A 22,485-nucleotide genomic window follows, 5' to 3' on the forward strand; every position below is an offset into this window, starting at 1 on the left:
TGAGCTAAAGCACAGCTCAGAACCTGGTTTCATGCCTTGTTCCTCTTTAGATGAGGCAAATGCTATTCTTAAGGATTATATACCACCATTCATTGGATATTGACAAATGCTTTATTTTGTCCTGGTGATTTAGCTGTGTGGTAGAGTCCTTGCCTGGCATGTGTGAAGCCCCCAGACCCCCAGCATCACAGTTACTGCTACTATCCATAGTGTAGTCATACAAAACTGCCACATGTTCTTATCTATTTGAAAAGTCTTGGGTTAAGATCTGGAGAATTTTCATAAGCAAATTCTTCTCTGTGGGCTGGATCAGCAAACACACCAATAAAATCTATTTCCAGGAAGAATGGACCATCCACTTTATCAGCCAATGTGAATCCTATAGTGGAGATCTAAATTTAAAATAAGAGAAATGGATTAAAATCTCATATGCTGACATGCTGATGTTATTCCTGAAGTTTTTAAATCCCATGAGCTGATTACTATAACTGGGTCTTTGTACCATCAGCCCTTAGTAAGTATACAATAGTTCTCACAGACTGTGGAAAATTATAAGAGGAAGTACAAGAGACTTGCTTTTCTTTCCACATTTCTCTTCCTGTTAGATGGTTCCACTTAAGACTTAGAGCAACATGGATGCCCAATGTAGATTCCTTGAAGTTCTTCCAAACTTGTATTTAAAAGTTAAAATACAAACATAGAAAGAAAGAAGATCATACCAACATTCTTCCAAATAGGGGCTCAGCTCATAGATAGGTTCAATTAAATACCAATCTGGACATAACAGGTGCCTCTGAGTAGGAATTTTTATCTTCCATCTGCCAGCCATCCAAATTGGACTGAACTCATGATCACGAGAGTTCTGTTTCATTAAAGATATCATTCTGAGTGAGAAGTATAGGAAAATGTTACCTTGTCAAGCAAAAGCTGGTACTGGGCATCCCGGATTCTTCCTTGATTTGAGAAGAAAAATTTGGAAAAAGGAATCTGAAAGAAGAAACCATTTATTTAATAAATGGAACATAAGTAATTGTGGCATCTGTATGGAGTTGCAACAGTAAGAAAATAGTTTAAATTTAATTTTTAAATTATTATATACAGTTATGAGGAGTAGCCAGCCACTTGGATCAAAGGTGATCATTTTTTTAAACTATTATTTGCAGTGCTGGTGTGTTGAATGCAGGGTCTCTCAAATATTAGGCAAGCACTCCACCTCTGAATTATAATCCCAGTCCAAAGGCAGAAATTTTTTTAAAATAACTACTAGAAGAAAATAGTGAAAACTTTCTAAGTCAGAAGTCCAAAAGAGTACAAATTAAAATTCTGAGAGCAAAAGACAAAGGATAAACTAGGAAATAATACTGTAACATTTAAGAACAAGAGTGTAATATCCTAAACACAGCTTTTACAAATATCTTTAAAAAGATTACATAAACAAGTGGAAAAACACAGATGGGGAGAAATAAGCACACATTTTTACAATTAGTAGGAGGGTGACTTAGTACTACTATTTGAGAGGGCAGCTGGCAATTGTGATAGGAAGTTTCACATCAGTTCATCATATATAGGGAGATTATTCTTTGCAGACTTGACAATCATTCGAACCCATAAAAGGGAATAGTGAAACAAATTAGCAGCATGAGAAACAATAGTAGGGAGATTCTCCATTGCTGGCTTTGAAGATAGTGACAGGAACTTAGATGTTTCTGCAAGGAATGCCAGCAGCATCTAAGAGCTGGGAGCAGCCCCCCCTTGACAGCAAGAAAAAACTTGCTGTCTACAATCATAAGGAACTTAATTTGGCTAAGAACCAGAATAACCTCTACAAAGTGCATTCTGCCCACAAGCTACAGAAAGACACAGCCCTGCTGACTGACACCTTCATTTCAGCCTTATAAGAACTGAGCATGGGCCAAATGTGGCCTGTAATCTCAGCATTCAGGAAGTTGAGGCTGAAGGATAGCAAGTTCAAGGCCAGCCTGAGCAACTATCACAAAATAAAAAATAAAGGGCTGTGGATAGTTCAGTGATATAGTGCCCTTGAGTACAATCCCCAATTTGAACAAAAGAAAAAAAATAGAACTAAGGATGCAACACAGTCATACATATTCCAATTTATGACCTACTGAACTATAAATTAATGAGTGTGTTGTTTTAATCTTCTACATTTATAATTTGTTATGTAGTATCAGAAAACTAATTCAATGACATCTAGCAAATTTTGAAATGCCATAACTTTGCCATATCAACTTCACTTTCAGGAATTTATATTACAAATAAGCTCCAAGAAATACATAAAGGTATAGTTTTTTCCTAATAGTAACAACAACAACAACAGCAAAGCTAAATTATGGTATAGCCATACAACTGAATATATGGGCTATTGAAAAAATGAAGTAGATCTATATAGGATACAATTGCTTCACTGCAATATGAAGACCTCTATGATGTCTTATGAGTAAGAAACCAAGATACAGACAAAATCTGGACTGGGGTATAGCTCAGTGATATAACATGTGCTTAGTTAGCAGCATGAGGGCCTGGGTTCAAATTCCAACACAAAAGAAAGAAAAAGAAAGGGATAAAATCTATAAATATAAGCTTGTTTTTTTTGGGTTTTTTCTTAAAGGCCTTATGATGTAGGGGTATAGATCAGTAGTAATGTGTACGCCTATTATGTGTGAAATTCTGGTGGGTTCAATCCCCAGCACCACCAAAAAAAAAAAAATTACTATAAGTAAATACTGAGATCTAAAAACTTGCATGCTAAAAAGTTTAGGGATGAGATGTACTGATATTGACAAAAGATGGATTGAGAAATGAGTAGTAGGAAGAATGGGTAAATAAAATAAAGTGATGAAACAAACACAGCCAAATATTTTTTGAAAAATCCAGGTGGTACATGGTAGCTATCTGGATACTCAATGCAATTTTTTATGTATGTTTGAATATTGTCATTAAAAATGTTAAGGAAAATAACAAAATTATTCATATACAAATATGTGTATGTGTTTTACTTTTTGTTGTTCTTGTTGGTACACCTCCAGTCCTTTATATTTGTTTTTGTTTTTAATATTTTTGAGATAGGGTCTCACTAAATTGCCCAGGCTAGTCTCAAACTTGGCTGTCCTCCTACCTCATCCTCCTGAGTATCTGGGATTATAGGCATGTGCTACCATGCTCAGCTTATTTTTCTTTAGGGGGTTTAGTTTGTCTGTCTGTTTTTGAAATGGAGATTGAACCTAGGGATGCTTTACCCCTGAGCTACATCCTCAGTCCTTTTTATTTTTTATTTTGAGACAGGATCTCACTAAGTTACTAAGGGTCCTGCTAAATTGGTAAGTCTGGCTTTGAACTTGTGATCCTTCTACCTCAGCCTCCAGAGCTGCTAGCATTATAGGCTACTACCACACCCAGCAGCTTATTCTTACATATTAAAAGAAATGTCTTAAATGATATGCCAGAAAGTGTTCTTTTCTGGGAAGGAGGCAGAGGAGGTAGAGGCAGAGGGACTTTTAATTTGTACAGGTTGCTTCTATCACAGACAAAAAGCCAATCTGAATAGTTAAAGAATTCCTAGTAATTGAAAATAAAAACCAACTACCTAGCAAAAAAGACATGATCAAGCCAGGCAAGGTGACACTTGCCTATAACTCACAGCAACTTGGGAGGCTGAGGCAGGAGGATCACAAGTTTGAGGCCAGCCTCAGCAACTTAGCAAGACCCTGTGTCAAAATAAAAATAAAAAGGGTTAGGGATTTAGCTCTGTGGTAAAGCAATCCTGGGTTCAATACCCAGATAGGGGAAAAAAAAAAAAAAGTATTTGCCAATTAGTAAACTACCATTTATGATTAATGAAATAAAGAGTGATTTATGTAAGTCTCTTTCCTCTTCCTTCTACCCACTTCATCCCAACCTTCCAAGAAGGATTAGCTACAATGTAACCACAATCTCAAAAGACCTAATTTTCATAAACAGTAAAGACTTATGCTGTTACCTTGACTTCCTGCCAGTAGGGCCCTCCACGGGTGAACATGAAGTAACTATACATCTGATTTTTCCTTTGGATAAAGTCTGTGTCCTCTTTGATATTCACCATCCAAGGTCGGCCATCCCCACGGATACGGAGATAGAGAGTGTTGAACTGGGACCAATCATAAGACTTCTTCTTCTCAAAAGCACCCTAAAGTACAGAAGACATGTTAACTTGACCACATTCTCCACTATTAGCAAAATGTGAGCCATCACCAAGTCAGTAACACCAAAAGGATCCACTAACAATTTTTCATCTTTTTACACTTTGCACCACAAAAAGATAAATCTAGCAATTATTATTTTAGCACAAAATACTGACATAGTTGTTTCTAAGGTAATTATGTTCAAGACATGATTGGCATATAATTGTTTCCATGGGATAAGCATTCACTTTGTATTTGCAAATGGAAAGGAATGAAAGTTTTTTCCTTAGTTCCTTGGAGCAATGGCTTGAGTGGCACATTTTATGACAACTGCTTTGCCCTATATCAGAAAACTGGGGAAAATAGAGCTCAAGCTTTAAAGGTGATAATAACAAGAAATACCAGTAACTGGGGCTGGGGTTGTGGCTCAGTGGTAGAGTGCTTGCCTAGCATGTGTGAGGCACTGGGTTCTATTCTTAGCACCACATATAAATAAATAAATTAAAGGTCCATTGACAATTAGAAAAATTTTAAAAAAAAGAAATACTAATAACTATCAGCCACTGAATACTTACATTAAGTACTTACATGCATACTCACATTTAATCCTCACAAGGGCCCTAAGATAGGAATTACTATTTTACCAATTTCACATATAAATTGAGCACTCAGCTAATAAGCAGTATATCCAGCACCCACTTCCAAATCTGCATGCTTAACAACCATCTACTCTCTTCAAAAATGGAATTCAGATGGGTTGGGGTTGTGGCTCAGCGGCAGAACGCTCACCTAGCACATGTGAGGCCCTGGGTTCGATCCTCAGCACCACATAAAAATTAAATAAAGATGTTGTGACCAACTAAAATTAAAAAAAAAAAATGGAATTCAGAGCCAGGCGCACATGTCTGTAATCCCAGTGGCATGGGAGGCTGAGTCAGGAGGATCGTGACTTCAAAGCCAGCCTCAGCAATGGTGAAGCATTTAGCAACTCAGTGAGACCCTGTCTCTTAAAAAAATACAAAATATGGCTGGGGAGGTGGCTTAGTGGTTGAGTACCTCTGGGTTCAATCACTAGGGCTGGGGTTGTGGCTCAGCCACAACAAATAGAACCCAGTGCCTCACACATGCTAGGCAAGCACTCTACCAAAAAAAAAAAAAAAAAAAAAAAAGTCAAAGGGACAGGAGTCAACCTGAGAGAACAATACCAAAGCTGGGACAATAGCATTAGATTTCAACCCCAAATGTGGTTCCCTGCTAAATGACTGAAAGAATAAAGTGGGAAGGGGAGAAGAATCAAATTTTCCTTACTGAAGAATTCCAAATAATTTCTGTAGACACTACTCTCTCCAAAAAAGGTTAATCCCTCCTACTACCCACATCATGTATATGGAATGCAGTTAGGAAAAAAAAAAAACATTACAGGGGAAATGGTGGGGGGAGGGCGGTTACTGAAGATGGAACCTGGGGCAATTTACCACTGCTACAAACTCAGTCCTTTTTAATATTTTTGAGACAGGGTCTCAAAGTTGCTTAGGGCCTTACTAAATTGTTCACACCAGCCTTGAACTTTTTTTAGGGGGGGGTACTAGAGATTGAATCCAAGGCCGCTTAACCACTAAGCCACACCCCCAGCCCTTTTTTGTATTTTATTTAGAGACAGGGTCTTGCTGAGTTGCTTAGGGACTTGCTAAGTCACTAAGGATGGCTTTGAACTCGTGATTCTCCTGCTTCAACCTCCTGAGCCACTGGTATTACAGACATGTGCCAACATGCCTGGCTTGGCCTTGAATTTCCTCTTTTTTTTTTTTTTTTTTGGTACTGGGGATTAAACCTAGGGGCACTCAACCACTGAGCCACATCCCCACTGCCTATTTTGTATTTTTTTAAGAGACAGGGTCTCACTGAGCTGCTTAGCACCTTATGTTGCGGAGGCTAGCTTTGAACTCCTGATCCTCCTCCTTACTAAATCACTGGGGTTACAAGTGTGAACCACTGGTGACCTTGAACTTTTTTTTTTTAAGATGGACAGAATACCTTTATTTTATTTATTTTTTAATTCATTTTTATGCCGTGCTGAGGCTTGATCTCAGTGCCTCACACATGCCAGACAGGCGCTCTACCACTGAGCCACAACCCCAGCCGTGGCCTTGAACTTTTGATCCTACTGTCTTAACCTCCTGAACTGCTGGGATTACAGGCATGTGCCACCATATCTGGCTAATTCTATAGTATTCTTAAAAACCCAGAACCTCAGTCTAACCAGGAGGAAAATCATCAGAAAGGGCTATTCCACAAAAACAACTGATCAGAACAGGTATTATTTTCCCCATGAAAAATAGCACCCCCGTAATCTCAGCAACTCAGGAGGCTGAAGTAGGAACCACTTGAGCCTAGGAGTTCAAGATCACCCTGGGCAATAGAGTAAAACCTCATCTCAAAAAATATCCCAAAGGGCTGGAAATGTAACTCAGTGGTAGAGCACTTGCCTAGTATCATGTACAAAGCCCTGGTTCAATCCCCAGCACCAAAAAAAGAGAGACAGAGAGACAGACACAAACTGTCACAGACCACACAAAAGAGAATATATATAAAAACTCAACTCATATAATGTACCATCCTGGTACAGATAAAGGATATTATTGGAAAAGGTAGTGAAACCCAAATAAAGTCTGAAACTTAGTTGGTAACAAACTAATGTTAGCTTCTTTTTCATGACAAATGTTGAACAGTAAGATGACGTCGAAAGGAGAAGGTGGATAAGGAGTGGATGGGAACTCTGTGTACTATCTTTGCAATTACAGTTTTTCTATAAACCTAAAAATACAACTATTTTAAAATAAAAAGTCTACTAAAACTGGGCACAGTGGCACATGTCTGTAATCCCAGCAACTCAGGGGGCTGAGACAAGAGGATTCCAGGTTTGAGATCTGCCTCAGCAAGAAGACTTGGACTGGAGATGTAGCTCAGTGGCAGATCACTCACCTCGCATGCATGGGGCCCTGGGTTCAATCTCCAACACAAAAACAAAATAAACAAACTAGCCAGGCGCAGTGGTACACTCCTGTAATCCCAGCAGCTTGGGAGGCTGAAGCAGGAGGATCACGAGTTCAAAGCCAGTCTCAGCAAAAGTGAGTCACTAAGCAACTCAGTGAGACCCTATCTCTAAAGAAAATACAAAATAGGGATGGGGTTGGGGTTCAGTGGTTTAGTGCTCCCGAGTTCAATCCCTGGTACCAAAAAGCAAAACAAAACAAACTTAGCAAGATCCTGTCTCAAAATTTAAAAAAGTAAAAAGGACTGGGAGTGTAGCTCAGTGGTAAAGTACCCCTCAATTCAATCCCCAGTGCTTGAAAAAAAAAAAAAAAAAGAAAGCCACAGTCTGACCTTATGTCCATTCTAAGGGACCCCCTGGCCACTAAAGGAGTTATGGTCCAAGTCAGAGGAGATACAAACCTCCTCAGATATCTTTCAAATGTCTAACCTCTCAGTATTCCTCAAACAGCAATATTCTTCCCTGGCTTAAAACAATGCCCAGAAATGACTCCTCAGAAATCACTTCCCCCTTGTGCCAAGTACTTATTTATCCCCATATACAGATGAGATGCCCACATATAACATGCCAGGTATGTTCATTTACAGAAAAATAAATCAGTCATCATAGGTCATGCTATAATAATGTTCACACCAGCTCACTAGAAAACTTTGGCTCCCAAGTCTCACGTACCCTTGGAATCCTGGATATCATTGCACAGTACCCACTTTGGCTACTCTCCCCATCCTGAGGTGGCTCAGAGCTCAGAGTTCCATAGAGCAGTGCACTTTGATTATTCTTGCCCATTTTCAAGAACACTTCACTTCTGCCTCCAATCGTCTTATCAGAAGTGACTATCCACTTATCCAAATCTTCTTTTCCACGGAACTGCCAGACAACCTTGGCTTGTTCTAGCAAGACATCATGCAATGGGCGGCCTTCTGGTCCCACCCAGTGATTCATGATTTCATCCTTCAAACGTCTAAAATGGTCCTTTAATTCATCTTTAATTGCTTTATCAAAATTCATTTCAGGCTTCTCTTCAGGAGAAGTTATATCCAAAGCAACTTCTTTCTGGTGATGTCTTTGCAAACCCTCTTCAGTCTTCTTCTGGGAGGCTCTGCCAGAAGCAGCCACTGGTTTCTGAAGACTATTGGAACAATAGTTTGCAAAGTAAATACCCCAAAATGAATGCAAGGCAGCACTTGGCTTCAGGTAGTTTCTGAGAATACATGTGCCATTCAGGAATTTGTGAACCAAAGCCATGGTAAGAAAAAGTCAAAATGTAAATTTCCCCCTAAGTTATCAGAGAAAGACACTTCAGCAAATAGCTCAATTCCACCTACAATACAAGAAACATTGGAGAGTTACCACTGTAGCAAATGAATGCATCACAAGTTCAAATTCAACAGAAATCACATATTATAAAATTCATAAGCTTATTTTCTAATTCTAAACATTTATGTGCCTTTTATGAGCACAACACCGCTATGCATTCCAAAAAATACCAAGAAGACTAAAACTACAGGCCCCAGCTTCATGGAATTAATGATTACCACAAAAATAATTCAAGTACGTGACAAAAGCTACCTCAAGAGATAGTGTCAAGTTGTAGATAGACACAATACCTTTATTTTGTTTATTTTTATGTGGTGTCAGGATCGAACCCAGTGCCTCACACCATGCTAGGCAAGCACTCTACCACTGAGCCACAAACCTGGTCCCAAGATACTGTCAATTTTAAGGCAAATTTTTATAGGTTCCAAAAAGTAAAATATTCAAATAATTAACTCTAGGATCTGAGCCAATTGACTTTAGAAGTGAGCACTTGATCTATAAAAAGAGAGGCTAGGGCCGGGGATATAGCTCAGTTGGTAGAGTGCTTGTCTCACATGCTATAAGGCTCTGGGTTCAATCTCCAGTACCACCAAAAAAAAAAAAAAAGAGAGAGAGAGAGAGAGAGAGAGAGAGAGAGAGGATTATATGTGGAAACAGAAAATATCTACATGACACTTTTGATGAATATTTGAATTGCAATTTCATAGGATTAAAACTAATATGATCTTTTGAGGCCTCCCTTTCCTTAGGAATAGGCTCCTATTTGCCTTGAGAGGTTCTTCTGAGGCAAAAAAAACACTGTTATGTGTGTATTGTAGAAAAATACCAAGATAAATAAAAATGAAGCTGATGATCACTATCAAATGATAGTTTTAAGAAGTTCTCTGATTCAGTAAGTCTGATGCCATTCCCACAAACTCTTTTTTTTAATGTATTTTTAGTTGTAGATGGACACAATACCTTTATTTTTTTTATGTGGTGTTGAGATTCGAACCCAGTGCCACACACATGCTAGGTAAGTACTCTACCACGAAGGCACAACCCCAGCCTCCACAAACTCTTAAGTCTAAGGTCCACATTTGTAACCAGGCAATCGTATTAGTCACTATAAAAATAAAACCAAAGATAAAACCAAAACAACAATAGCAATAATACTATCACATTTAAATGCCACTCAGTATTTTTAATATTTATTTATTTTATTTATTTATTTATTTATTTATTTATTTTTAGTTTTCGGCGGACACAACATCTTTGTTTTTGTATGTGGTGCTGAGGATTGAACCCGGGCTGCATGCATGCCAGGTAATCGCGATACCGCTTGAGCCACATCCCCAGCCCCCGTATATCCTATTTAATCTACAGAATCCTGTAGGACAAATGAGGTAGATAGTTCCTTTCTTTAGGAAACAAACACCAACAAGTGAAATAACTTACCTAAAGTCACAATACTTACCAGAATTGAAATTGGAACTAGAACCCTGGCTTTTAAATCCTTAATCCTGCTAGCTGGACACATTAACAACATAACTTCTATAGTTCTAATAATGTTATCAATTTTGGGGGCTGATGGTGTAGCTCAGTGGTAGAGAACCTGCCTTGCTACCCAAAGCCAAGCAATGGGTTCTAATCCCAGTACCACAAACCAAAAAAAAAAAAAAAAGTATCAACTTTGGGTTTAGCAGCAACATTTAATGAGTGCTGGGGGGGGGGGGTGGTCCTAGAACTAGGAAGACTAGAAAAGTCTTTCTCCTGCATATCCCAGTTACCCTGGGAGGAAATTTAATAATACAATGTCATTTTCTTTGTCTTTTTCTTGTCCTAGCCCTAGAGATCAGGAAAGCAAAAACCAAAACAAGGACCCAACACCTGTAAGAACATAGTGATGAACAATAATCTAAATGGAAACATTAAAAAAATTTTAAAAAGGGGCTGGGGATGTGGCTCAAGCGGTAGCGCGCTCGCCTGGCATGCGTGCGGCCCAGGTTCGATCCTCAGCACCACATACCAACAAAGATGTTGTGTCCGCCGAGAACTAAAAAATAAATGTTTAAAAAAAAAAAAAAAAAAGCTTAGGGGAAATGTCCTTGGCTTATTTAAAAAAAAAAAATTTAAAAAAAACAAGGCAGCAAAAATCCAACAATTCGGCTCACTGCATTAGGGGCTTAAGAGTTCACATCAAAACAGCACCCTCATTACTCCATAGAACTTGTCATCCTTCTAGAATGCCCCATTTCCTCACTCTGAACATGAGGTAGGTCACCTTCTCTCTCCTAGAACACTATTCTGCTCACTCTCCAGGCTTACATCCTTCATTCAGCACCTAGAAGGACCTTTTTTTTTTTTTCTGTACTGGGATTTAACCCAGGGGAGCTCTACCACTCAGCCACTTCCCCAGCACCTCCGCCTTTTTAAATTTTGAGATGTTTAGGGCCTTGCTAAATTGCTGAAGCTGATTTTGAACTTGCAATCTTCCTGCCTCAGCCTCCTGAGTTGCTGGGATTACAGGCATGCACTACCACACCCTGATCAAAAGGCCCTAAGAACAATACTAAGGCTATAGGTATAGCTCAGTGGTGCAGTGCTTGGCTAACATGTGTAAGGTCATGGATTTGACATCCAGCACTGCAAAAGGGAAAAAAAAAAATCAACAAAACTGATAATTTCTCTTTTCTAAATACTTTTATTTATTCATCTTATGTTATGCTGAGGATCGAACCCAGTGCCTCACACATGCAAAGCAAGTGCTCTACAACTGAGCTATAACCCAGCCCCTGATCATTTCTCTTAACTGATTAATTAAAACCCTTCATGGGGCTGGGGATGTGGCTCAAGCGCTAGCGCGCTCTCCTGGCATGTGTGCGGCCCAGGTTAGATCCTCAGCACCATATACAAACAAAGATGTTGTGTCCGCCGAGAACTAAAAAATAAATAAACATTAAAAATTCTCTCTCTCTCTCTCTCCCCCCCCTCTCTCACTCTCTCTCTCCTCTCTCACTCTCTCTTTAAAAAATAAAAATAAAAAAAAATAAAAAAAAAAAACCTTCAATCCCCAGCATGTGCACAAACACACATGTACACACACACACATAAACTCTTCAGGGCTTCCCTGTAAAGCCCAGGGTCTAACTAAACTCTAACTAAACTCTGCACAGGGTCTAACTAAACTCCTTCAGATTGGGTATCCTCTGCTTATTTCTCAAACCTCACCTCTGGTCACACTCCACTCTGTGTACCAATTAGAGAATACTTGTGGTCTAATAAGTATCCACTGGCACACACTTTTGTTTTTGGTGGTGGTGGTGGTACTAGAGATTGAACTCAAGTATATTTTATTTTGAGACAGGTTATCACTAAATTGCCTAGACAGGCTTGATCTTGCAATCCTCCTTGCTTTAGCCTCTCAAGTAGCTGGAACTAAAGGCGTGAGCTACCATGCTTCACCAGATTGGCAGTATCTTGAGGGGAAGACTATCTTCATTGTGGCAACTCCAGCTCCCAGTATGACACCTGCCATGTAGGTGACATCTATTATTTGTTGAACATATAACTCTACATTTCTATACCTTGGCCATGAGTGTCTAGGTTCAGAGTCTTATTATTTTTTTTTACCAGACCTACATAATTAGCTTTATAAAGAGCTTCTCAAACTTTAAAGGGTCTATGTAGTCTATGAATTACCTGGGAATTTTGATAAAATGTAATTGATTCAGTAAAGTATACAGTAGGGCCTGAGATTCGGCATTCCTAAGAAACTTCCAGATGATACCCTTGTTGGCCCATAGGAAATACATTTTTTAAAAATATTTTTTAGTTGTATTTGGACACAATGCCTGCCTGCCTTTATTTATTTATTTATGTATTTATTTATTTATTTTTATGTGGTGCTGAGGATCAAACCCAGCACCTCACAAGTGCTAGGTAAGCGCTCTACCACTAAGCCACAACCCCAGTCCCAGGAAACACACTTTTTATGTACCAAACCCTTAATTCATCTCCCTAACTCTAATCTCTTCTCCCAGTTCATCCTTTGTCTGAAAACAATAGGGTTTTTTCTAACTATGATAGCACTCTTTTTACAATACTTCAGCAATTCCTTCTAGAAATTTAAACTCCTAAAATGGCACACAAGGCTCTCCAAAATGTGCCCACCTGGGGCTGGGGATGTGGCTCAAGCAGTAGCGCGCTCGCCTGGCATGCGTGCGGCCCGGGTTCGATCCTCAGCACCACATACAAACAAAGATGTTGTGTCCACCGAAAACTAAAAAAATAAATATTAAAATTCATTCTCTCTCTCTCTCTCTCTCTCTCTCTCTCTTTAAAAAAAATTAAAAAAAAAAAGTGCCCACCTGACCTAACTTCTCATATCCCTGGGCAAAACCCTCAGCTATAATAGGACCATCTGAATCATGTCTGAATGCAGCAAAAACATGAACATTGTTCAAACCACAAAAATGAGCAGGGCTGGGGGTGTAGCTCTGTGGGAGAGCACTTGTCTACTATGTACAAGATTCTGGGCTTGATCCCCAGCACCGAAAAAGTTAAAGAAGAAAAACCAAACATTTTACTTTTCAGGCTGTATGAGTGAATGCTGCATCTTGACCAATCATAGCATTAGTCTCACTTCCAGTTTTCTCTCCCAATCATAGAATTACCTTCACCTCCTCACAGTACTCTCCCTAATATCAAGGCTAAGTACAGAAAGTCCTTTCTAGAACCCTGTTACTGAGGTGCCCCATGTTTCCCCAGGGTGTGTGTTCTCCCCCTCACAAGAGGTAATAAACCCAACTTACTTAACTACAGGCATGTTCCGGGTAGTCACTGATTGACACTATAGTCTTTCTTCATATTCTCCTAAGAATCCATGCATACCTCTCATAGCTTTCACATAACATTAGAATCTTGTTTTTTTTGTTTGTTTGTTTGTTTGTTTTTTAACTAGCCTGAGCTACTTAACTTTAGAGACTCTGGCTGGAACAGTAATGTTTGTGGAATAAATGAAAACCATATACAGAATTTTTTCACATAAACTAAAAGCATAAGGGAACCAATAAAAATAAAAAGAGGAATTGTGGCTCAGCGGTAGAGTGCTCGCCTAGCATGTGGGAGGCCCTGGGTTTGATCCTCAGAAACACATAAAAATAAATAAAATAAAGGTATTGTGTCCATCTACAACTAAAAAAATAAATATTAAAAAAAAAGAATTGATCTGAGATCCTGAAATAATGAGGAATAAAGTTCCCTCATTGGTCATAGTTTTTTTTAATATTTATTTTTTAGGTGTAGATGGACACTACACAATGTCTTTATTTAATTTTTTTTTAATGTGGTGCTGAGAATCGAACCCAGATCCCGGCGGCGCTAGGCAAGCACTTCACCACTAAGCCACAATCCCAGCCCCCCCCTCATTGGTCATATATGCATGATTTTACCTTACATATTCAGAAATTTATAAAAACAAATGATAAGCCCCATAAAATGGAATTTTATACAATCAGAAAAAACGATTCTTTTAAACTAGGTGTGGCCTATAATCCCAGAAGCTCAGGAGGCTGAGGCAGGAAGATCCAGAGTTCAAAGCCAGTCTCAGCAACAGTGAGATGCTAAGCAACTCAGTAAAATCCTAACTCTAAATAAAGTACAAAATATGGCTGGGGATGTGGCTCAGTGGTTGAGTAGCCCTGAGTCCAATCCCAGGTACAATCAATCAATCAATCAATCAATCAATTGGGGTGCAGTGGTGCACGTCTGTAATACCAGCAGCTCAGAAGGCTGAAGCAGGAGGATCACTGAGTTGAAAGCCAGCATCAGCATCTTATGAGGCCCTAAGCACCTCAGTGAGACCCTGTCTCTAAATAAAACACGAAAAAGGGCTGGGAATGTGGCTCGTTGATTAATCTACCCTGGGTTCAATCCCCAGGTTCCAAAAAATAAAATATAAAAATAAAAAGGGCTGGGGATGGAGCTCAGTGGTAGAATGTCCTAGGCTCAATCTCCAGTACAATAATATTACAATTAACAACACAATCAAATAATATTAATATTACAATATTATTATTATTAAAATTATTCTTCTGAACCCCATGCTCAGGCTACAATACTGTTGCAAATTAAAAGGAACCAAAATTGCATATACCCTAATATTTCACATATAAAAATCCACAGACATGAAATATTGGGGGGAAGGCTTAAAATATTATGTAGGATGATGGAATTGTGCAACATTATTTACCCTGTTTTCCAAACCTTCTGTTGTTACTTCTCCAATAATAGTATAACTTTAATTACAAATGTTTTGTGGGGATCTTTTGTCAGCACGGGGAAACTGAAACCAGTAGCGCTCTACCACTGAGATACATCCCCAGCCCTTTATATTTTTTATTTTGAGATAGAGGCTCGCTAAATTGCTGGCCTCGAACTTGCCATCCTCCTCCATCAGCCTCTCCAGTCGCTGGGATTACAAGCATGCGCCACCACGGCTGGCTGTTGTTTTTAAGAAGGGGTCTTGCTATGTTGAGCAGGCTGGTTTCAAACTCCTGGGCACAAGTGATCCTTCCAGCCCAGTCTCCCAAGTAGCTGGAATTAAAGACGAGTGCCAACGTGCCCGGCACTGTTTGCCCTTTGTATTTTCATCTATAAAGTCAAACCTTGTAGCTGGACGACGCCAGGCTGAGGTTAACCGTGAGTTTGACAACGGAATCCACGCTGCTGGAAGTAAGTTAACATCAGTAAAAAAAACAGCATACTTACTACCTGCCAGAAACTGTCCTGTTTTTTCATTCACTCTTCACAACTCTGAGAGGTACTATTGTTATTCCAATTACAGACACTAGGTTCCAAGATTAAATTAACCTAGGTCACACAGCGGTAAAACTAATTTTGAAGTCCAGACGTTTAGCTCCCGACCCGGGCCCGATATAGCCTAGCCACGAAAAGCTGGATGCTTTCGGTATTGCAGCAGCCTCCCTCAGTCCTCACCTGCAAGGGGTGCGTCGCTCTACCCTGCCCCAAAGTTCCAACTGCTGTTCAGCGACTGCTCACCTTCCACTAGACTAAGCAAGGTTTCCGCCCGGGTCCTCCACATTTTCCTGCCGGGTTCTCCACTATTCCTGTGACGGTCCATCTGCTTTTTCCTTCCGGAGGCAAACTACGTGTTTAAACACTAGAGTTCCAGGCAGAGTAGCAAAGGTCCCGAAGCAGGAAGATCCAAAGTCTTGTATTCCTGTCCCCGGAAAGCCCGGCTTTCACTCTTCCTGATCTTTTCTGCCCTTTGTGAGAGAGAGGAAAATTTAGGGAAGTTTTTCGCTTCTCCTTCCTGCATCCCGCTCTTAGGCTGCCAACTCCCCTGTATCTTTCGAATAGGAGCTAATTATCGCTCTCTTCATTCATTCCTCAGGCGCCTAGGTGCCTTAGTGCCTCATCTTCCGCTGATCTCCCAAGAACTACCTGTGACCTCAGAAAGCTATTTCTGAGACCTCCACGCAAATGTTCGGCAGCCCTTCCCCAATCTCACTCAGTGGGGTCACCCACTCAGCTGGACTTTCATACTTCCATTATATATATATATATATATATATATATATATATATATATATATATATATATATATATATATATATTTTTTTTTTTTTCCTTTTTCTTTCTTTTTTATTGAACCCAGGCGTAGCTACCCCTGAGCTATATCCCCAGCCTTTTTTATTTTGAGACAGGGTCTTGCTAATTTGCCTAGGAACTCGCAAAATTGATGAGGCTGGCTTTGAACTTGCAATCCTCCTGCCTCAGTCTCCCAAATCACTGGGATTACAGACTTGCACCACCATGCTGGGCCTATACCTTCTTTTGCAGCTTCAAATACGAGTTATATACAGGCAATTTAATAAACTTGTTTCCTAAACCCCAGCATTCATTCATAACTGTTGTAGCAATTCCAGGTGTGGGATATACTATCAGCATCTCAAATATGTCTAAAGCTGAATGTACCACATTTTCACATATTAACTCCTCCTTTTATTGTCCATATTTCTATAATTCCCCACATGCTTCCAAGCTGGAAATCATTGGCTAATATTAGCTCCTGTCCAAAACCTTCACTCACACACCCCAAATCCTCTTGAGTCCTCTTTCCTTTCTTTGATCTCTCGATCCTTCCTTTCAAACCCAGTGATATCCAATAGTCATTGCCTTTACACAGCCTACAGTCAACAGATTGTCCTAATCTGGACATTGGACATGTCTGTTTCCATTTTTTTAGTATTACACCTAGCCAGGTGTAGTGGCACACAACTGTAATCCCAGTGACTCAGGAGGCTGAGGCAGGAGGCTCGCAAGTTCAAAGTCAACCTAGGCAACTTAGTGAGACCCTATGCAACTTAACAAGACCCTGTCTCAAAATAAAAAACCAAAAGGAGTGGGGATGTAATTCAGTGGTAAAGCACCCCTGGGTTCAACCAAAAAATAAGTAAAATAAAATGTGGCATCCAAAGCTAAATACCATATTCATTTTGGCATCTAGATATGCCATTGCATAAATTCTAAGCCTTCCATGATCTCCTACTCCATCTATCCTATTTATACTTATCTTTAATTTCTCATTCCAACTATCTGCCTAAACCACACTCAGTACTCCTCTTAGTGAAGTTAAGGTTTTCTCTGCTCCTCTTTCTGAGAGTTATAGAAAATAATATTCCTACAAGAAAATTCCCCAGGAAAAACAGAAAGACAGTGGGAAAAATGGACAGTGTGATTTGGGAGGGGGGAGAAGAAATTGCCCCCAAAATTAAACCTCTCCCAGTACATCCTTTCCCAGTAACAATGGGACCCGAGGGAAAAAGCAAACTTTCATCCTTTCCCAGTTTCATTTCCAGCATCTCCATCAAAGCAAACATTTGCCCCTTCCCAACCAAAAAGGGAGGAGGTGAATAGTGAAACAGTACCCTTTCCCCACTGCAGATGAGTCCTGGAAGGAAAAAAGCAAATAGGTAACAATGGATCCCAGAGGAAGGAAGACAAGCAATGAACACCAAGTTGTGAGCTTTTCCCAGTGACAATGAATTTCAAACTTTTTACAACTGCCTTCCTGAGTTAAAATTTTAACCTGCACAATTAGGTCCCTGACTATTCCAACAGCACGTTCACAGTCTCCAATGATTAATTCACCCTCATTGTAAACTAAAAACCCAGACTCCTTCTGTGACCCCAGGGACCATCTCCATACCCAGAAAATGAGCCCTGCCATGCCTGATCAATTGACTTGAAAGCTTGCTGATCTGAGATTTCCTTCCTGCCTCCTGTCGCTTGTCATTTGTTGCCATTCACTTACACTTTCTTTCTCTGCTCAACTTTATTCTTCTTCTCCATTCCAACAACTTGGTCTCCTGTGTTTACATGACCTTCCACATTTCAGCTGATTGATTCAGTGGTAGACACCTGATTTGCACTGGGCTAATCTAGTTTTCTTGAGAATTTTCTGAACTAGACATTTTTTAAAAAGTCTTTTTGCCCCTGCTGGCTCCTGCTGAGCTTCTTAACTACTTGCTAATATTGTGAAGGAAATTGGTTTGCAGCAGGAGAAAATAAAATCTAGATGCTGATAAAGGCAGAGTTTGAAGGATAAGTGAAAATTCCAATTAGTATTAATGTCGTCTATTTGAGTTATTCCTGAGGTTCAGTTCTATTTATGCCCCCCCCACATAGCTCAGCCATTTGATTGTCCCTTAACTTCTAAACACCAACACATTTATTTTACTTAAGTTAATTATTTAGAATTTAACCACTTACAATCAATGGTTAAACTTGAATATATTGTTAAGGATTAGGGTCACCTGTAAATGACAAGATGCTTTTAGAAGTAGCATGGATAAACAGGGTATGGTGATACACAGCTGTTCTCCCAGTGACTCTGGAGACTGAAGCAGGAGGATCACAGTTCCACACCAGTTTCATCAATTTAGCAAGACCCTAAGCAACTTAGCAAGACCCTATTTCTTTCTTTCTTTTTTACTTTTTTACCTTTATTTTTTTTATTTAATTGATTTTATTTTCTTTTAAATACATGACAGCGGAATGCATTACAATTCTTATTACACATATAGAGCACAATTTTTCATATCTTTGTATATAAAGTATGTTCATGCCAATTATGTCTTTATACATGTACTTTGTTTTTTTTTTTTAAGAGAGAGAGAGGAGGGAGAGAGAGAGAATCTTTTTTTAAAAAATATTTATTTTAATTTTTTAGTTTTCGGCGGACACAACATCTTTGTTTGTATGTGGTGCTGAGGATCCAACCCGGGCCGCACGCATGCCAGGCCAGCGCGCTACCACTTGAGCCACATCCCCAGCCCATGTACTTTGTTTTTTGTTTGTTTTTGCATTACAATCCTTATTACACATATATACCACAATTTTTCATATCTCTGTTTGCCGGGTTTCTGTTCTTGCGACTAAAAGGCTCAGGGGTCACTCTAGTTAAACTGGGCTAACTGGGCTAACTGGGCTGCACGAAATAACCACACAAGAGACACAAATACCTTTTTCTTTGGTGTTGCTGTGACGGCTCCTCTGACCTTAAGGGTCCAAAGAAAGAGAGAGAGCGAGAGCACACGCTGACCCCTTTTATTGAGGAGAAGCTATTCAAATGAGGCAAGGGGTCAGGTTTCAGGGGCTGAGTCTATCTTCATGATGTCCACTGTCAGCAGGTTGACTAACACCTGGGTAGGCCACACCCAGGGGCACAGTAAGAGGAGGGGACACACACAAGGCACTTCCATGGAAGATTCTATCCTAAACAGGGCAAGGGGTTATATTACAAAGGAACAGGTGAGCATAGCTTCACCCATGGGGCTGTAGCAAGACACACCCATTTCTGTGACTGAGCGCCTCAGCACCCAGCTGGGGAGTGTAACTCAGTCACCCGTAAAATTGGCCTCCCACATCTGTTTATATATAATAATAATTATATATAAAGTAGGTTGACACCCAATTCGTGTCTTCATACATGTACTTTGGATAATGATGTCCATCACATTCCACCATCCTTGCTACTCCCCTGCCTCCTCCCTTTCCCTCCCTCCCCTCTTCCCTATCTAGAATTCATCTATTCCTCCTATGTTCCCCCTCCCTACCCCACTATGAGTCAGCCTCCTTATATCAGATAAAACATTTGGCATTTGTTTTTTTGAGATTGAATAACTTCACTTGCAAGACCCTATTTTTAAGTAAAAAATGAAAAGGGCCAGGTGAAGTGACACATGTCTGTAATCCCAGTGGCTTGGGAGGCTGAGACAGGAGGAAGGATCATGTGTTCAAAGCCTGCCTCTGCAAAAAGTGAGATGCTAAGCAACTCAGTGAGACCCTGTCTCTAAATAAAATACAAAATAGGGCTGAGGATGTGGCTCAGTGGTGGAGTGCCCCTGAGTTCAATCTCCAGTACCTCCCCAAAATAAATAAATAAATAATAAATAAAAAGAGCTTAGGATGCAGCTCAGTGGTAAACCATCCCTGTATTCCATCCTTGGTACAAAGAGGGGAAAAAGTGGAATAAATGGAAGACAAGTTTTTTGGGGGGTGGTCTTTATGTTTGTTTGTTTTTGTACCAGGCATTGAACCCGGGAGTACATAACCACTGTCCCCAGCCTTTTTATATTATATTTAGAGACTGGGTCTCACTGAGTTGCTTAAGCCCTCAAATTGCTGAGGTTGGCTTTGAACTCACCATCCTCCTGCCTCAGCCTCCTAAGCTGCTGGGATTACAGGTATGTGCCACTGCACCGAGCTATTTGTGGTTTTATAAAATTTTTAGGATTTTCTTTTTTATTTATATGAAATATTGGAATTTTATAGAGATTTCATTGAATCTGTAGATAGGCTTGAGTAGTATGGGCTTTTTATTTGTAACTGAAATATAATAATTGTACATATGTATAGGATTCAATGTGATATTTTGATACATTTAAATTTTTTTTAGTTGCCAATGGACCTTTATTTTTATTTATTTACATGTAGTGCTGAGAATCTAACCCAGTGCCTCACAGGTGCTGGGCAAGTGCTCTACCACTGAACCACAACCCAGCCCTTGATACATTTTAATAATATAAATTCTTCTAATCCTTGAATATGAGGTATCTTTACATTTATTTGTGTCTTCTTGAATTTCTTTCATTAGTGTTTTGTTTTTTGGTACCAGGATATTGAATCCATGGCACTTAACCACTGAGCTACATCCCCACCCCTTTTTATTTTTTATTTTGAGACTAGGTCTCATTAAGTTGCTCAGGGCCTCAATAAACTGCTGAGGCTGGTTTTGATCTTGTAATCCTCCTTCCTCAGCCTCAGTAGTGGCTGGGATTACAAGTGTGGGCCACCACAGACAGCTCATTAGTATTTTATAATTTCCAATGTACAAATCTTTCTTTTGTCTTCTTGGTTAAGTTTATTCCTAAATCGTTTTGTTTTTGTTTTTCCAAGTCTCTGGTTTTATTTCTTTTTGGTATGTGTCCAGAAGTGGAATGGCTGGATCATTAGGTAACTCTTTTTAATTTTTTAGTAACTGCCATACCATTTTCTACAGTGGCTGTACAATTTCATATTTCTATCAACAATGCATAATGGTTCAAATTTTTCCACATCACCCCAACGTTTCTTTTTATTGTTGTTTCTATAGTTATTCAAATTGGTGTGAAGTAGTGCCTTATTGTGGCTTTGATTTGCATTACTCTATCATTGGTTGTTAGTTTTTTTTTTTTCCTTATGTATAGGAATCTCCATGAATAATTGTGTGTGTGTGTGTGTGTGTGTGTGTGTGTGTTTTGCTGGGGATTGAACCCAGGGCCTTGTACACAGGAGGCAAGCACTCTACCAACTGAGCTATCTCCCCAGTCCCAACTCCATGAATATTTACCATAGTGTGGAAAGGGAGGCCTGAGGGGAATAAACTTTTTCAAATCCAGAAGAAATAATGTGTTGGATGCAGTAACATATGTCTGTAATTCCAACTGTTTCAGAGGCCAAGGCAGGAGGTTTGAAAGTTCCAAGGCCCACTTGGGCAATTTAGTGAGACCCTGTCTCAAAATAAAAAATAAAAAGGGTTGGGGGGTGTGGCTCAGTAGTTAAAACACCCTTGGGTTCAATCCCTGGTACCAAAAAAAAAAAGCAAACAAACAAAGTTTATCAGAGCTGACTAGAGGTTTCTACTCCCTTCTGGGGACCTCCTTGGACCTGATCCAGTAACAGCTTGGGGTACAGTTTCTCCAGTAGAAAATAGATGCTGACCAATAAAAGTTTCTGACAACAGCCTGAGCTGTAGCTTATTTGTGGTAAAAAGGAAATTTTGTTTACATTATAAATGATATAGAATTGAATAATAATACTAGCAGGTAGCTCAGTTAAAGAGTGTGCATCTAGCATGCACAAGGGCCTGGGTTCAATCCCCAGCATCACACACACAAAAAAGTAATGATAATGAAAGTAATACATGTCATAATTAGTGGAGGGAAGGAAGACCATGATGGCAACAAAGCCCTTCCTAGGTTCAATCCTCAATACCAAAAAAAAAAAAAAAAAAAAAAAAAGTAGCAGCACCTTAATGTAGTTGGGGTTGTGGCTTAGTGGTAGAGCACTTGTCTAGCATGTGCAAGGTCCTGGGTTTAATACTCAGTACCACATAAAAATAAATAAATAAAATAAAGGTATTGTGTCCAACTACTTCTAAAAAATAAATATTTAAAAAAATGTATAGCATAATCTGTGGGTTGTTTTTTTTTTCAAAAGAAACCCAGAATCTTGCACATGCTAGACAAGTGAGCTATATCCTCAGTCCTTTTAGAAACTTTTGTAAGTGTTCAATAAAGCTAATTGTTATTGTTAAACTCTGGGATAGTGCTCAATGAACACACAATCTAGCATAAGCAAATAATTGTAGCATGTGAAAAGAACTATAGA

At 39.4% G+C, this 22,485-nt stretch overlaps 1 protein-coding gene across 5 annotated transcripts; it reads right to left on the minus strand.

The window, feature by feature from the left end:
• Positions 1 to 92: 92 nt before the first annotated feature.
• Ndufaf1 (NADH:ubiquinone oxidoreductase complex assembly factor 1) lies at positions 93 to 15,665 on the minus strand. 5 transcript variants are annotated; one of them, XM_026392943.2, is made up of 6 exons: positions 15,589 to 15,643; positions 15,195 to 15,252; positions 7,903 to 8,359; positions 3,998 to 4,183; positions 913 to 987; positions 93 to 392 (listed from the first exon to the last, which is right to left on the minus strand). In XM_026392943.2, the coding sequence occupies exons 1-6, from the start codon at positions 15,629 to 15,631 to the stop codon at positions 243 to 245; spliced, it is 969 nt and encodes a 322-aa protein (XP_026248728.2). In that variant the 5' UTR covers positions 15,632 to 15,643; the 3' UTR covers positions 93 to 242. The 5 variants fall into 5 exon arrangements, with proteins under 5 accessions (XP_026248728.2, XP_026248716.1, XP_026248708.1 ...); XM_026392931.2 differs by lacking the exon at positions 15,195 to 15,252 and having other exon boundaries at positions 7,903 to 8,551; positions 15,589 to 15,665; XM_026392923.2 differs by lacking the exon at positions 15,195 to 15,252 and having other exon boundaries at positions 7,903 to 8,551; positions 15,526 to 15,640.
• Positions 15,666 to 22,485: the final 6,820 nt, after the last annotated feature.

The sequence above is a fragment of the Urocitellus parryii genome, chromosome 6 (genome assembly GCF_045843805.1).
Source record: "Urocitellus parryii isolate mUroPar1 chromosome 6, mUroPar1.hap1, whole genome shotgun sequence".
Lineage (NCBI taxonomy): Eukaryota > Metazoa > Chordata > Mammalia > Rodentia > Sciuridae > Urocitellus > Urocitellus parryii.